This window comes from Pseudochaenichthys georgianus, chromosome 3, assembly GCF_902827115.2.
Source record: "Pseudochaenichthys georgianus chromosome 3, fPseGeo1.2, whole genome shotgun sequence".
NCBI classification, from domain to species: Eukaryota; Metazoa; Chordata; class Actinopteri; order Perciformes; family Channichthyidae; genus Pseudochaenichthys; species Pseudochaenichthys georgianus.
In genome coordinates this window covers 44,291,000-44,307,037 of record NC_047505.1, presented here as the reverse complement: position 1 = coordinate 44,307,037, position 16,038 = coordinate 44,291,000, and the positions used below count along the sequence as shown (strand labels likewise).

General features: G+C 42.9%; 1 protein-coding gene across 2 annotated transcripts in view; it reads left to right on the top strand.

The window, feature by feature from the left end:
- The window catches only part of nfatc3a (nuclear factor of activated T cells 3a), a 63,773-nt gene extending 50,733 nt beyond the window's left edge, over positions 1-13,040 (top strand). For both annotated transcript variants that reach the window (XM_034076149.2, XM_034076157.2), the window contains exon 10: positions 10,185-13,040. In XM_034076149.2, the coding sequence (XP_033932040.1) occupies positions 10,185-10,261 (77 nt within the window). In that variant the 3' untranslated portion in view covers positions 10,262-13,040. The remainder of the gene's footprint in view (positions 1-10,184) is intronic.
- Positions 13,041-16,038: the final 2,998 nt, after the last annotated feature.

Sequence of the window (16,038 nt, the reverse complement as noted above, 5' to 3'; positions counted from 1 at the left end):
CTTTACTATCAAACAATATACAAGTCCTTTTTTAAGTCTCCTTCAATGCATGGAGAGCTGCTCTCCCGACACAATTTCACGGAGCTCCCTGAATGTTACAACATGGCAGAGAGCCCTTAATGAATAAAGCAAGAGAGTTGTGACGAGGCCAACATTTCACAATCCAAGAAAGATTTGATTAAAGTTTTCAGGAATTGGCCGACCGGACCGGGGAGAAAACGCAAGTGAATTTTGGATTTACCTTTGACAGGTGGCGAGAAATATGACTCATCTAGAGTCATATTTCTCCTGATCTACAGGGGTTCTCAAAGTGCGGCCCGCGGGCCAATGGCGGCCCTCGGAAATGTTTCTGGGGGCCCGCGATAGTTAATGTGACACGCTGAAATGCATGCGTTATATTTTAATCCTCCATGGTTCGTATCTAGTAAGAATTAGAATGGAATTTAAGAATGGTAAAACTGCGCCCCCTGGGTTGTCATTCCTAAATTATGAATGACAGCTTGTGGAAAGTTTGCTTGACTACTGGTTGCATGGCAACTAGGCATCTCGCGAGTTGCGGTTAAGCGGAAAATCTGTTGTAAGTTATCAGAATCAGAAACGGGAGTTAGCTAGCGATTTTAGCTTTTCACTGTCTGTAGATAATCCAACTTTGTGTCCTCTGCAAGTTCTTAATGTATACTGTATAATTGGTTAGTACAATAAAGAAAGGATTTGTTTTGGAATTATTTTGTGTTCCGTTTTTTCTCGGGCGGCCCTCAATCCAATATTGGGTACCTAAATTGGCCCTCACTCATCAAAACTTTGAGAACCCCTGCTCTAGATGTATCCCAAATGAAATCAAACATGCCATTTTATTTGGAAGTTGTCTTCGGTTTTTGCCTACGTCTGTAAATGATTTTGGTTCACATTATTCTTCTGGAAGACTATGACCCATTTTAGTGTTTTTTTTGTACTTTAAAGATACCTCAAATGTTTACATTTAATAGCCACCACCATCATCAACGATCCTTCAGTGGAAGACAAAGCCACCTTCATTCAAAAGCAATGAATGTTTGGTTACTCCGAATTCATAACATCACTAAAGATAGTGCATCAGAAAAAAACATTTTCCGATAATCACTAACTTCTGATATTTGTTATACTCATGCGTACACAATCAGGAAGTAATGAAAACATCTGTAGTTCATTTAACTGTGATTCTTTGTATTGAACAAGCAGTTATTATTTTTGCTCATGGACCTGTGTTTATGGTATACCATTTCAGTCATGCTGACATTAAGCAACCATAACAGTAACAACACAGAGCTCTTGATTCGATGGCATGACAAAAAAAACAGTGGAAGGAAAATAATGCTGCTGCTGCTGCTCGTTAAAAACAATGGCAAACATTTGCTGGTCTTTTCCCCTGAAACAAGTGGAAACGGCCTTTCTGTGTCATCTTTCCGTACAATTAAGGTCTTAGAGCGTGTATTGCAAAGGTCCTGGCAGAGTCTGGAGCGAGGGGGGCGGGGGGGGTTCATGGAAACCCCTCAGTGGAGATGAGAGCAACATATTATCTCTTTAAATAAATATGAAGTAGATCAGCGTGCTATTCAATCAGCTATGATTCAGTTTGATGCGTTCTTGTCTGCTCGTCCTTGATTTGTCAGCCAAGCATTAAGTTGTTGACTGGAAAATAAATGCTGGTTACCAAATGTTCGGTGGTGCACAAGTGAGGACTTGACAGTGTTGAGAAGACAATTTGACTCTCCCTATTAAAGTACAGGGGGGAATGCGTCTATATCTATCAAAGCATCCGAGTTTAAAAGAAGGGAGTTTTCAGTGAAGGAGGATACATAAAAGAAGAAGAACAGAAACACACAGAAAAGGTAACAAGGAGACAAGTGTATGAAAGCCATACACGGATCCTACAACCCTTACACATTTTAACTCAAACTAAAAGATTAACAAATGAAGGCATCTGCATTATACAATTTAAAGGAAAGATTTGAAGTTTTGGCTGATAAAAAAAATTGCTTTTTCTAAACGGGCATTTTCACAATTTTAATAAAATAATCGAATGGAACCGGAAACATTTGCCGAGACGGTCTGCTTAAAGGTGGGGGAAGGTAATTTTGGAGAAACCAGCTCGAGTGCGCTAGAATTTGAAAATTCACAGCCGGAAAAAATCTGCCCCTTCCTCACAGAGCCCCTCCTCCAACACACACGAACGCGCACATGACCAATGAGGGCACGAGATAAGTTTGTGCACAGATGGAAGGCTGACAGGCAGGTAGGCCATCCAGTTACTTTAGCTGGGCCGGCTCAGATGATTGGTCGTGCTTTTTACAGTATTACGGCTTCCACAGATAACATTTCTTTATGGATTTTTTGTCAAAGCACTTAAGATATTCATTGCTATCGGGATGTTAAGAGCATTCCATGGAATATAACAAAAAGTGTATCTCGAGCCGGTTTCTCAAACTTACCTTTAACACTAGAACCGCCAATCGGGTCAATTTGATCCAGAGCTGTTTTTTATTGTATGTAACTTTTTTTCAATAACATATTAAAGTCTGCCAGTCCGTGACTTTTCCTGAAAGTGTGTTATGTAGCACCCTATGTTGTTAAAAATTGTCAATATGAAGTCAGATTGAAGAAATCGCCAAAAAAATTGCCATTTATACCTATTTCCGCCAAGCGGGTCATATTGACCCCACCCCTTGTCGCGCTATTGATTTTGCGTGTAAACAAACATGACATGTTGCTATAGCAACACCTTTTGTCTACTTCGGTTCCTTTATAGATTGAGAGATAGATTGAGAGAGAGATAGATTGATAGCGACAGTCTGTAGTGAAGGAGCGCACTCCCGCTCACGGGAGACTGCTCACGCTGCGCTCCGCAGCAAACAGCTGTTTGCAGACCATTTTTCTTTTTAAAGCAATACTTTTACCTTGAAAATCAATGCATTCTAATGCTGGGTCAATTTGACCCCGGTGGCAGTTTTAGGTATAAAAGATCTCTGGCGGTTCTAGTGTTAAGTGGAAAAATAAGTCTACTATATGTATGTATGTTTTCGCAATCACCACCTATTCAATTGCAGGAAGAGCTTTACTTTGATTCAGACCCCAGAGATCCATCAGCGCCATGCTCTCTCAGGGTGTCCGCGGGGTCTTAAAAAGTATTAAAAGTTGATCAATCAAATTAGCGAAGATTAAGGCTATTAAAAAGTATTAAACGGCATTTTCCAAGTTATTACATTTTGTAGCTTGTTTTCAATAAGTATATCAATTGTCCAAAGAGATTGTATTCTACAGTGTGCCTGAAGGTAATCATTGCGTAGGTGTGTAGTTTATTTATGGCATCCCGTTGGATTTGACATCCTCTGAACAGGACATCGCACACTCACTGCGATGAGGTCTTAAAATGTACGGAAAGGGTCTTAAAAAAGGTCTAAAAGGTATTGCATTTGACTTCAGGATTCCTGCATACACCCTGTCTCTGCTGATAAGACCTATAGCATGAACTAGTATCCATTGTAATGAGCTCTACCGATCCCCCCAGGCGGCCATTTGGGCTCCAGTGGTTTCCTTCCTGAAGTCTCGTGGTCATCTACAGAGGGGGGAGCCACTATTCAGAGTCCCCCATCTAGTCTTGTGAATCACTTAACGTCAGATCAAATGGGAAATCCAGCGATGATTCACTGAAAAGAAAGACTTTGAAAAGCTGACTTTTGAAAGAGCCTCACCCACTCAGTCACCGACTCCAAAAGTGACATTCAAATAAAAACAGATCACAAAGCTAAATGACTAAACCAGAATAAAGCTTCTCTCTTAGCCATCCTGGAAGATTTCAATCAACTGACCATCTATTTTCCGATATGTGTGTGTGATCGCTCAGTGACTTCACGTTCTCTCTCTACCTGAGGCTCCGTGCAGACGTGAGCATGTCGTCGCAGAGCGAGTGGAAACTGAGCTTTGATATTCCCTCTTGCAGGCAAAGTCTTTCCTCGTTTTGTTCCCTCTGCACAAATGTTTCCATTGTGACATGTTGTCTTCATTTGCTGGACTCGAGAATCAGTCAGTGTCTCAGTTCTTTTCTTAAGCCGCTCTGCCAGAGTAATGTTTTCTAAGCCTGGGTCAGGGAACTTTTTTCAGTGTGTCATAGAGGGTTATGATAAGTGCCCATTTTCCATTTCGACAGTAGACATGTTTATCGCAGTGAACGGCCATCTGCCTATTTCGCTTCTGTTTTGCATTATGGAAATCTTTTTAATATCCCTTCTTTGACGTGCACTTTAGAAACGGAGACGTAAGATTCCCTAATCACGGCGGTCTGCTCGACGTTTCACTTTAGTGAAAGGAAATCAATGTAAACAATGTGTCAAGTATATGTAGATATGACTACATCTGTTTCACTGAAAAAACTGAAATGTTGACTTTATTAATTAAATGTATTATGTCAACAGAATTCACATAACTATGACTGTACGTCCACACGGCAGCTTCAGAAGAAACTTCCACCGCTTCCAACGCTTCTCTCCCCATTGACTTTGAATGGGGATGACGTCACTTTGCCTCGCTTTTCGCCGAACTGCATTGTGGGGGGAGCGAAGCGAAGATTTCCAGGATGTCCAGGATTTCCAGGATTCAAAAGTTGAGCAATGTTCAACTTTTGAAGTTGAGCTGGAAGCGCCAGCCAATCAAACACGTTTATGCAAATCTGACAGTAGAAGCGCTAGCCAATCAAACCGCGTGTAAGCAGGGAGAACCAGACCGCAGTTCATTTCCTCATATTCCAAACAAGAAATTACGGTAGCAAATCACCCGGTTCTTTACGACCAGAACTATTAACGGGATACAAACCGGAGGAACCAGGCATGGAGGGAGGTGGCAGAGACAGTGGGTGAAACTGGTAGGTTTTCGCCTGTTTGGGGAGTTTATATATATATATATTGCTCGCATTAAATCCCCGGGGTTTTTTGCTTTGTATGTCGGGGGCGGGAGATTCATGTGATTGGTTGTTGGTCGCATTGCTCGCAAAAAATCCCCAAGCTGTCAGACACGCCCAGCTCCAAGATTTTCAAGATTTTTGAAAAGCTGCTGTGTGGACGTACCGTGAGGTTAGTTGAAAGCAATAATAGAAATAAGTAAATAAAGCAAGAATAAATAAAAATAATTAGGTGCAACTTATTATTATTGCTTTCAACTAACCTAATACAGTTATGTGATATTTGTTGACTTAATACATTTCATTCAAGTACATGTTTCAGTTTTTTCAGTGTTCTGTCGCAACAAATTATCTTTAAAAGCTGCAAAAAACTGTTAAAGTCTGACATAGCGGCCGCAATTTGTTTTTTAATTGTCTTTGTGGTGTAAATATTATTTTATATTATTTAAACCCCCTTGCTTCTTCCTGACTTTAACTGATGCCGACTGCCAATGCACAATAAAGTTGATTTCAACGAATGACTATAACTAGCCCTGATTGCATAAATTTAAGACACACATTCATGATAAAACATTACAATACAAGCATTGAAAAGACAGTACAAGTAGCAGCGCTAATACAAGAGGCCCTTTTAAAATCATGGTGTATAGGAGGGGCCTTTAAGAAATCCTTAAACCTCTCACACACACGAGCAATAAAAGCCATGAGCACGCAGGGGGAAGCATCTCCTGATGTAAGCCCACCTGAGAGTCGCCGTAGTAGTATTGGGCTGACTGATCATGTATATTCTGATCAGGGACCCCCCCTCCTCCTCCCAGTCATCTGCAGAGGATCTCCCTCCGGCTGACAGTCAGCGCTGAATCACCGCGTCCTGCTGCTCTGTCATGAGGAATACCAGTAAATCTGAGAAACACTATCAGCATATGAAACTCTTCGTAGGCCCGACTCCACTCGCACCGCTCTTTCACTCGTGGATCATCGATGTGTGGAGCTCCAGCTTGAATTCAATGGTGTCTGACGCATAGGTCATCGCTCACTGAGGTGGGACAACTCTGCTTTGTTTCTCAACTGTTTGAACTATTTCTGTCTGGAGAGACTTAGGTACTCTTCCCTTTGTCGTTTTTAACAGGGACAGAAGTTCAATTCCACGTGAGTTCAGATTTTCATTTCTCGGCTGTAATATCGAGAGTGAAACCTAACAGAGTGAGTTAACCTCTTTCAGCACATCTTTTGTTAACGATACTGATCAAATGAGACGGAGGAATGCGACGTTGCACTTTGGTTTATGCCCTCTGTGTCTCCTGTGTTATCTATAAGTAGACGGGTTAATGTTGGCCCGTGCAACAATCTAAACAGAACAGTGGAAAGTCATGTGTTTTTGCAGACGCCCACTTAATGTCGGTCTCTCGCACTTCGCTCTGTGTTTCTCGTATGTTTTGTGGTGCTGGAGCAGATTGATGAATCCACAAAGTTAAAGAGTTAACCACGAAACATTTCAGATGTGAGCGCAGGCCCTCAAATCACTGTTAAGACCCAGCCATAGAATCACTACAGACCATGATCCGTTTTTAGGGCAAATGTATTTCAGGCACAAGCAGTGGTGGAAAGTACATTAAAGTGCGTCACTTACTTCAAGTACGTACTAACTTGTACAATTTGTAGTATTTTTTTACTTCACCTGAGTATTTCACTTTTATGCTACTTGTTTCTCTTCATCTCAGAGTGAAACTTTTGACTGCTTTATATTGAAATGAGAATTATTTTACAAACAAAACTTACTATACGTGTACAAATATCAAACTGTTGTACATGTTAAACTATACAACAGTACATAGAGAAGTTAAAATGTGCTCCAGCTATAACAATAAGATGCTGTTTTGTGCAGTAATAGTATTCCAATAATACCATATTAGGATATAACTCTGACAGGGGCCATTCTGCCCAACATGTACTTTCACTTTAATAAGTACATTTGGCTGTGAATGCTGTTGTACTTTTACTTAAGGGAAATCTTGTATTTAAGAGTAATTCTACAGAGCAGTATCTCTACTTTTACTTAAGTATAGAGTACTTTTCATCACTATATATAAGTGGATAAAAAGTGATATAGGAGTGAAATCTGAAACATGTTTTAGCTATATTTCACTACATTGAAGCTTAGACAAAAGAAGCTACGTTGCTGCACTAGTCTTTTTATTTTTTGGATACAGCTTCTCTCTGATGGTCTTTATGAAGCTTTTATTTCAACACAGTTGCACCGTTTGTATTTTGTAAGGTCGCAGCCTTTAAAGGAGATCAGTTCTCCTCCATCACGGTTTTATTACCGCGATCCGTAATTGAGGGAAAGAACCGATGAAGCGGCCCACTTGTAGTATATTGTCCCTCAGTGTTTTACACACATGTTAAAACAGGTAGATGTTTGCTTTCATAGTGTCAGTGTCGCCTCATACGTGCGTGGTGTTGCTGTGTGTGTGATGGTGTGTGTGAACATGGTTGACATGGGAAAGGAAGAGCCTCCCACGCTAACAGGATGATGACAGTGATGGTGGCCAGACAACAAGCAGGCTGCCGAAAACACAAATAAAACAACACAATGTAAACCCCAACTCTCTGACAGACTGGAGAAGAATGTTACTATGTTTAATGTAAATATATCTAGTTGATACACAAGAAAAAAGCACTTCATTTGAGTTTGATTTGATGTCCCTGTGTGTGTCATCACATTTAAATACAGTTTCTTTTCTCTAATGAAGCACTTGGTCGGGTTCATTTTTCTCATCATCGACTGAGTCACCCCTGCCCCCTTCTTTTTAAAGTCATTTACGGTAAAACACGCGTGGTGTAATATGGCATGGGGAATGTGTGAGTTGACAGTGAGCTTCACAGGTGGATGTAAGTAGGTGGAGTTGTGGTGTTCAGACAGGTAAACTCTCCCGGTGTCACCCTGGGCCAGAGGTCCCCGCTGCACCCTCCCAAACCAGTTCACCCAGCCTGCCTCTGACCTGTCAACCTCACCTTTTTATAAACCACATGAAGCCTGAAGCCGCGGGAGAAAGGCAGAAGAGTTTGAACCAGTCTTCCCTCTGCCTGTGTCCTCCTCACCAAGTGATTGAAGTTGATTTACTTCACGGCTGCTCTTTTAATTGGCGCCCCGCTGGGTCTCTGGTGGTCTCGGTGTGAATACTGAATGGAGGCAGTAGAAGAACCACACGCGCTGGTTGGCTGAAAACAGGCGGCAGCGCGTGTGATTGGACAACGAGAGTAATGTGTTAGTTATTTAAAATCAGGCTGTGTAGTCGATGGAGTAATTAATCTCGCTTGTGCCTCAACGTGTTTTTAACAATGGATCGGTTTCCCACGGCCCTTTCGACATGCTTACAAACCATGAACAGGCCTGAGGAAATGTACCGGAGCTCCATTAAAGCTCTGCTGAAGTAACGACAGACGGTCCATGTGCTGCTAGCATGTCTTTGAGTGAATGGAATAGTTTCTCTCATCTGTTATGTGAACGGTGGTTCTAGCGCACGTCAGAGCTGTGACTTGGTGACCTTCGGATCTGCCAGTTATTTGAGTTTTTCCACTTTGAGCTTTCAGCTGGTTAAGTTTGAGCTTTCAGTCTTGGGAGGAACTGAGCGTGGGACAACACCGCCCTCTGCTGGACAGAGACATAGAGCTTTATGTTGTATAAGTGATGAAAGTTAAAGTTATGAAGCTTGAGGGATTTCTTTGTGTTTTTCTGTGTAAGGAAGCGCACACTAACATGTTGGTCTTAACTATTAGTTTGTTAAGAAAGGTAGTACATGTTTTTTCTGAGTTGTCTTTATTTCAGTTAAAGTTATAAAAACAGTTTACATAGACAAACTAATAAAATGCGTCTAAATTCGTTTGTCAGTCTGTAAAACACACAAGCACCAAGTAATCACCATTTCCTTTGTTCAGACCTGGAGGCCATCTTGTCCCAGTGCTCAGAGGGGGAGCACGCCTCCAAAGTACTCCTTATATGTGCCGTATGAGTAGGCGGAGTCTTGGACGCGATTGGTCAGGAAATGTGTGATTTTATGAGTGTCAATTAGGTTAAAAACTATCCGTTTTAAGCAGACCTTGTTGTTCTTGAAGGTATAATATTTATGGCGATGCAATAATGAATTTACTTAAGTCTTTAGGGTTTTATTAAAGGTAGACAACAGTGTTTAATTTTGTATTTAACCCTTCACTCCGCTTTCAGAACCATGACCTGATTGGCCAGGTTGGAGTGGGAAGGCGGGCCGTCTCCTATACATGTGGTTGGGAAGAGAGGGGAAGGGCATTCGCTGTTGTGTTTGTTCCTTGCTGGTGAATGAGGCACCAGGCATGCAGTTTGTGTTTCTGTGGAATAATGTGGAAGGCTAAGAATAAAACGCCTGTTTATTTTTTGCAAGAAAACCCTCTCTCCACGTATCGTTCTTTCACCTGCACCTCACATCGTAACATTCTGTAAAGTAAAATTCAATATGCACAGTTTCCAAAAGTATTACCAGTGTTTCATGAAACTCCTCAGTGATAGTTATAGTTTCAGTCTTTATCAATTCAATTTCGATTGGAGATGGGTTTTCATCTGCATATGACTTGAGTACCTTATGTCATAGCATCAAGTGGACATGTGGTCGCACTATTTCTCAGTTACTATTTTTTTGTTATTTTCCCACCAATGTTTATCAAAGCAGCAAAAAAAGTAGATTTTTTCCTTATATTTCTTTTTATATATTTGATTTTAAAGAGTGGTTTTAAAATAGAACAAAACAAACAACCAATATGCAGAAGATAAATAAAATAAAAGTAAAAAAACAACACTGGCAGCAACACAACAAAGGAAAGTTACTCATCATTTATCACATACATGTTATTGACATATGACACAGTTAACCTGTTAGACAATAAACAATTCACTTTTCAATCAGACTTGAGACAGGTCCTTTTTTCTAAAAAGAGTTCCTCTCTGTTTCACATTGATATTTCCTCATTATTTTTGCCATGTATGAAACCTAGCAGTGAGGTTAGAGAGATGTCCTGAGCTTCGTTCCTATTCTTCACAATGACACAAGCTTCAAAGCAATTCCATGAACCAGTGCACTTCACAGGAGTGAATCAAGCTTCGGTGCTTCAGCATTGAACGTCCTTTACAAAGTATCTATCTTCAAATCTAGACCACATATCATAGAATGAGCTGCAACATAAGAACTTATGTTTGTACTTTCTCTTTGTTTTCTCTTCACAGTGAATGAAATCATCGGCAGAGACATGTCCCAGTCCCCCAGCACCCACGGTCCTCCGTCAGCTCACAACCAGTCATAGCCCCGCCCCCTCCAGGACCTGATGCAGCCTTCTGGCTCAGGGAACCCCCTGCGACACGGGCCAGGTCCAGGTGCTGTGTGCGATGGCAGGAAGGGATAAGAAAGACTGTGTTCAGAAACAGAGTGTGGTGATTCTGTTGGAGCCTCATGGACCTGTTAGACACGCAGACACTCTCATACGTCTCCTCTGATTTAATTTCAAATCCACTTCTCTTATTTAGAGATGTAGAAACAGAACTCTCAACTCCACTCAGAAGACAGAGAAGGTGATCATGTGGAGTCACAGCGATGACCCGTGTCTTCCCCAACCATCAGATCTCTACGCCTGGAGCTCGCCCTTTGAATAACTGTCTGTAGTGGAGACAACACCACGGTGTGTGTGCGTGTGCGTGTGTGCGTGTGTGTGTGTGTGTGTGTGTGTGTGTGTGTGTGTGTGTGTGTGTGTGTGTGTGTGTGTGTGTGTGTGTGTGTGTGTGTGTGTGTGTGTGTGTGTGTGTGTCCTCTCTCACCAGCATCGCCCTCTTGGACGAAGAAGACATAATTAGATTAACAGAAACTCAGGAGTGCAACGTGGTCTCACAGAAAGCCAGAGCTGGGATACAAATTGTTTCTAGAGGTTGTTTTAGTTCAGTAAGAAAGGCAAAAACAATTATATACAACAATAAAAATCAGGATTAAAAACAGTTAAGTGTGGCAAAACTAATCACAGTTGGAGAAAACTATTTAAAAAAACACATTCGGATTCCTTGATTCAAATCAAACCATCATATTTTTTAAATATCTGCCTGCATTTGTGGTTTGGCACCAGTTTTTGGCTCAGTGATGCAACGCTGATAAACCCATTCAGGTCTGGAGTGCAGGGCCCGGAGGATCTGGTCTGGGATCTGCAACCTGCAACATTCCACTACTGTAGCCCCCCTGCAGCCGTGTAGATATCTGTACATGAACCCCCTCTTCTTCATCATTTACTCCCTCCCTCTCCTCTACCGTCTTCTTCAAGTTGAACAAATGCCTTATTAACACTTAGCAGCTTCGAATGGTACTAAAGTAACGACTTTTCATGTGTTGCACAGCTGGCTTTGAGTGTGACTGTAATATTGTGTACAAAAAAACATGGTTTCGTGAATCCTGATGAGGGATGAGTTCTCAGATTGTCATTCAAATATATTTGAAGGGGCCCGATATTTCCACGTTACACAGAAGTGTTTTTAATAATGACATCTCTCTTCATGCAATAGCTCCCCACATCTCCCAGGGGCCCTTGTGTGCCTTCAAATTCCTAAACGCCACCATACTTTGGATGGGAAATGATCTGATTTGAATAGTATTTTATACATAACGATGTTTATATATTGCATTCATGTATTGTTCCCCCTCCTTAATGAACAATTAAAAAAATAATCCCAAAATCTAGAGAACAACATCTGGATGCACTTCCTGTTCACAATCAAACTCATTACTTGTCTCTAGAATGATGTTTTCATATTTCCTATTCTCACAGATATGCAGTACCTGTACGGCAGCAATAACGGGGTCCTGAGAGGGTCTTCGGGCGTGGGGGAGAACTGATCTTTTTTCTTGCCTTAAGCTTGACAATGATGCTCCTGCATGTGAGAGCGGAGGAGTGTTGCTTATGACGTTTTCGAGTCAGTTTCCAGGTGAAAATTATTTTGCTATGCATTAAAATTCTGCCTTATGCCTTTTAAAATGAGGAGAAAAAATAAAAAAAAATAGAAAAACAAACCTTGATGCCTATAGAAGTAGACTTGTTGTAGACGCTTGATTTATTCTGTTAGCATCCTGGAGCCAATCTGCCTTGTTAAGGACGCAGTGCGAGCATCTTAATGGGTTCAGGTGTGTTTCTACCAAATATGCTGTACAGAAGAGTTTTAAGAAGCACACGTGTATTTAGGCTATGCAAACGACAACAGCAGCAAAGATATGAAACATGAGATTATAATCTAGCTGCTTATTCAGAGCGGAAAGAAAAGGAAAAGCATTCAGAGAGGGAGAATCATGTCACGATGTAAACTATTAGGATGCCTTAACTCCTGCTTGTGTCTGTGTTCTGTTTGAGTTTTCTTTTTCTCCACGACTAAGACAGAAGTCGGTAACTTGTTGTATTCCCTTTGTTTTGTGTTTTGGGGCACAGGGTGGACATTGAGGGTTGGCTGGGAGGAGAGAGCTTATTTTATTTTGTTGTTGCATATAAAGCTGGTTCTGCAGCTTGAAAGACCCGAGTCAAAAAAAAGGAATAGAAAACCAGCATGGACAGTAAACTCTGTCCTCTTGTCTCAACCAAAGAGCGGACAACTTGTTCCCGTCAGACAGAGACTGCACCACTCGATTTTTGATACTTTCAAATGGATGTCATTCCTAAAAGGTTGGGGACATGTGAGTGTTGAATATATATATGCTATATATGAATATATATATATATATATATATATATATATATATATGAATATATAGTGTATATATATATATATATATATACACATTTCATATATACACACATGTTTATATAAACACATGTATGTGTGTATATATATATATATGGACACGTGCATATACTTATATGTGTGTACTTATATATGTTTTGTAAAATAAAAGGGAAATACAGGTTTAGCTGATGTTTACCGAGCCTTGTATTGTCATTTCTTGTATATTTTGTATGTTACATTTTTTGTAATTTTTAAGACTGCAGTGCTTTTTGAAATTCTTCAAATGGGATTACCTTGCATCATACTGTAGGCTCTAAAGTAGTGTATATCAATAAAACTGAAAATGCATCTGTCTTTGTGTCTCCTTTTTTCTGCGTGTATTACAAATTAAAGCATCTGTTTTCTTCAGACTCTGCATACTGCAAGTGTTTACTAAGGGGACCTATCATGCAAAATGCACTTTTTTATGTCTTTTATACATCAATATGTGTCTCCGGTGTGTCAGAGAACTCACGCAGCGTCAGAAAATAAAACTCTCTCTCTTTTCCTCCGTACCCAAATCTCTAAAAACGGGGCTACAACGGAGCTGATCCAGATTTGAGTCCGATATGAAGTAATATTGGAAATGTAGGCTGGCTTTACACCCACGGCCCAATCAGAAACGTTGCCATCAGAAACAATGCCCGACTGTTTTGTACGTAATATGGTCGGTGTTTACATTAATAATAATAAATGATATTTATATAGCGCCTTTCAAGAGACCCAAGGTCGCTGTACATGGTGGACAAACAAAACAAACAGACAATCAACGGGCAAACCAAAGAAATAAATAAAGGAAGCCGGGGGACCAGAAAAGGGCTAGGGCCCGAAGGCCAGGGTGAACAGGTGTGTTTTTAGTGATGATTTGAAGATGTCCAGGGAGGCAGCATTACGGATCTTGGCAGGAAGTGCATTCCAGAGGGTGGGGGCCGCAACACTGAATGCCCTGTCACCAACAGTTCGGAGGCGAGAGCGGGGGATGGAGAGCAGGCCCGTGTCTGAGGACCGCAGACTCCGAGAAGGGGTGTAGGGATGGAGGAGGTCCGATAAGTACTGGGGGGCGAGGGAATGGAGGGACTTGTACATGAGGATGAGTGTTTGTATTGAATCCGGGACTTGACCGGCAGCCAGTGTAGGTGGATGAGGGTGGGGTGATATGGTGCCATGGCTTGGTGTGGGTGAGAAGCCTGGCGGCAGAGTTCTGGACGTATTGGAGCCTATCCAGGGTTTTGCTGGGAACCCCGGACAGGACTCCATTGCAATAGTCCAGACGGGATGTAATGAAGGTGTGTACAAGGGTTTCTGCCACAGAGTCAGAGAGTGAAGCCCGGATTCTGGCAATGTTTTTTAGGTGGTAGAAGGCAGATTTGGTGACAGATTTGACGTGCGCTTGGAAAGAGAGGGTGGTGTCCAGGATGACTCCCAGATTGCGGACTTCAGTGGACGGGGAGATGGAGCAGCCGTCAATGGAGAGAAGCAGATCTCCAACCTTCTGGAGCTGCGTCTTGGGAGCCACAATCATGAGCTCTGTTTTATTGCTGTTGATTTTGAGCAGGTTGGATGACATCCAGTTTTTTATGTCCTGTAGGCAGTTGACAAGGGATTGAGGAGGGAGCTGAGTGGACGGTTTGGTGCAGAGATAGAGCTGTGTGTCATCAGCATAAGAGTGAAAGCTGAGACCATGTTGGCGGATGATTTAACCAAGTGGGAGCATGTAGATATTGAATAGGAGGGGTCCAAGCACAGAGCCTTGAGGTACACCTTGGTTGTTAGCATCGCTAACACTCAGAGCTAACCTGTACTGGAGAGCATGTGTGTGAAGAAGCAGGAAATCAAAAGGAACTCACCTTGTGGTATAACCGGCAAGAGAGAAAGCCTTTGAGCTCCATACTGTTTCAGAAATAATCCTTGATAATCCATGATATCCATGATATCCTCTCTGAAGAACCAGCACCTTACCGTGGTAGAGAGGTTTGTGTGCCCTGATGAACCTGGGGGCTGTGTTGTCTGGAACCTTGTGTTCCTGGTAGGGTCTCCCATGGCAAATTGGTCTCAGGCAAGGGGCCAGACTAAGATTGGTTCAAAAGACCTCATGAAAGACGACACAAGAAGTGAGGATACCCGGCCCGGAGGAAGCCTGGAGTCCCTTTCTGGAGCCAGGCCCAGAAGGAGGACTCGTCGGCGAGCGTCTGGTGGCCGGGCTTGCCACGGAGCCCGGCCGGGCCCAGCCCGAAAAGGCAACGTGGGCAACACCTCCGCTTCTCCGTCCCGCGGGCCCACCACCTACGGGAAACAGCGATGGGGTCGGGTGTGCTGCCAGAAGGGTGGCAGTGAAAGCGGAGGGTCTCGACGGACCAGACCCGGGCGGCAGAAGCTGGCTTTGGGGACGTGGAACGTCACCTCTCTGGGGGGGAAGGAGCCGGAGCTTGTGCGGGAGGTGGAGCATTACCAGTTGGATCTGGTTGGGCTCACCTCTACGCACAGCGTCGGCTCTGGAACCTTACTTCTGTTTAGGGGTTGGACTCTATTCTTCTCCGGAGTTGCTCAAGGTGTGAGGCGCCGGGCGGGTGTGGGGATACTCACAAGTCCCCGGTTAGGTGCTTCGTTGTTGGAGTTTACCCCAGTGGACGAGAGGGTCGCCTCCCTACGCCTGTGGGTTATGGGGGGGAAAACTCTGACTGTTGTGTGTGCTTATGCACCCAGAGTTCAGAGTATACGGCCTTCTTGGAGACCCTGGAAAGAGTCCTGTGTGGGGCTCCTGAAGGGGACTCTTTAATCTTGCTGGGAGACTTCAACGCACATGTGGTCAATGATGGAGACACTTGGAGGGGCGTGATTGGGAGGAACGGCCCCCCTGATCTGAACCGGAGTGGTGGTTTGTTACTGGACTTCTGTGCTAGTCATGGATTGGCCATAACAAACACCATGTTCGAACATAAGGATGCTCATAAGTGTACGTGGTACCAGAGCACCCTAGGCAGAAGGTCCATGATCGATTTCGTTATCGTATCATCGGACCTGAGGCCGTATGTTTTGGACACTCGGGTAAAGAGAGGGGCGGAGTTGTCAACTGATCACCATCTGGTGGTGAGTTGGGTCGAGTGGCGGGGGAAGCCTCTGGATAGACCTGGTAAGCCCAAACGTGTAGTTCGGGTGAACTGGGAACATCTGGAGGAGGCCCAAGTTCAGGAGGCTTTCAACTCACACCTCCGGCGGAGCTTTTCGGGCATTCCTGTGGAGGTTGGGGACATTGAACCAGAGTGGTCGGTGTTCAAAGCCTCTATTGCTGAAGCCG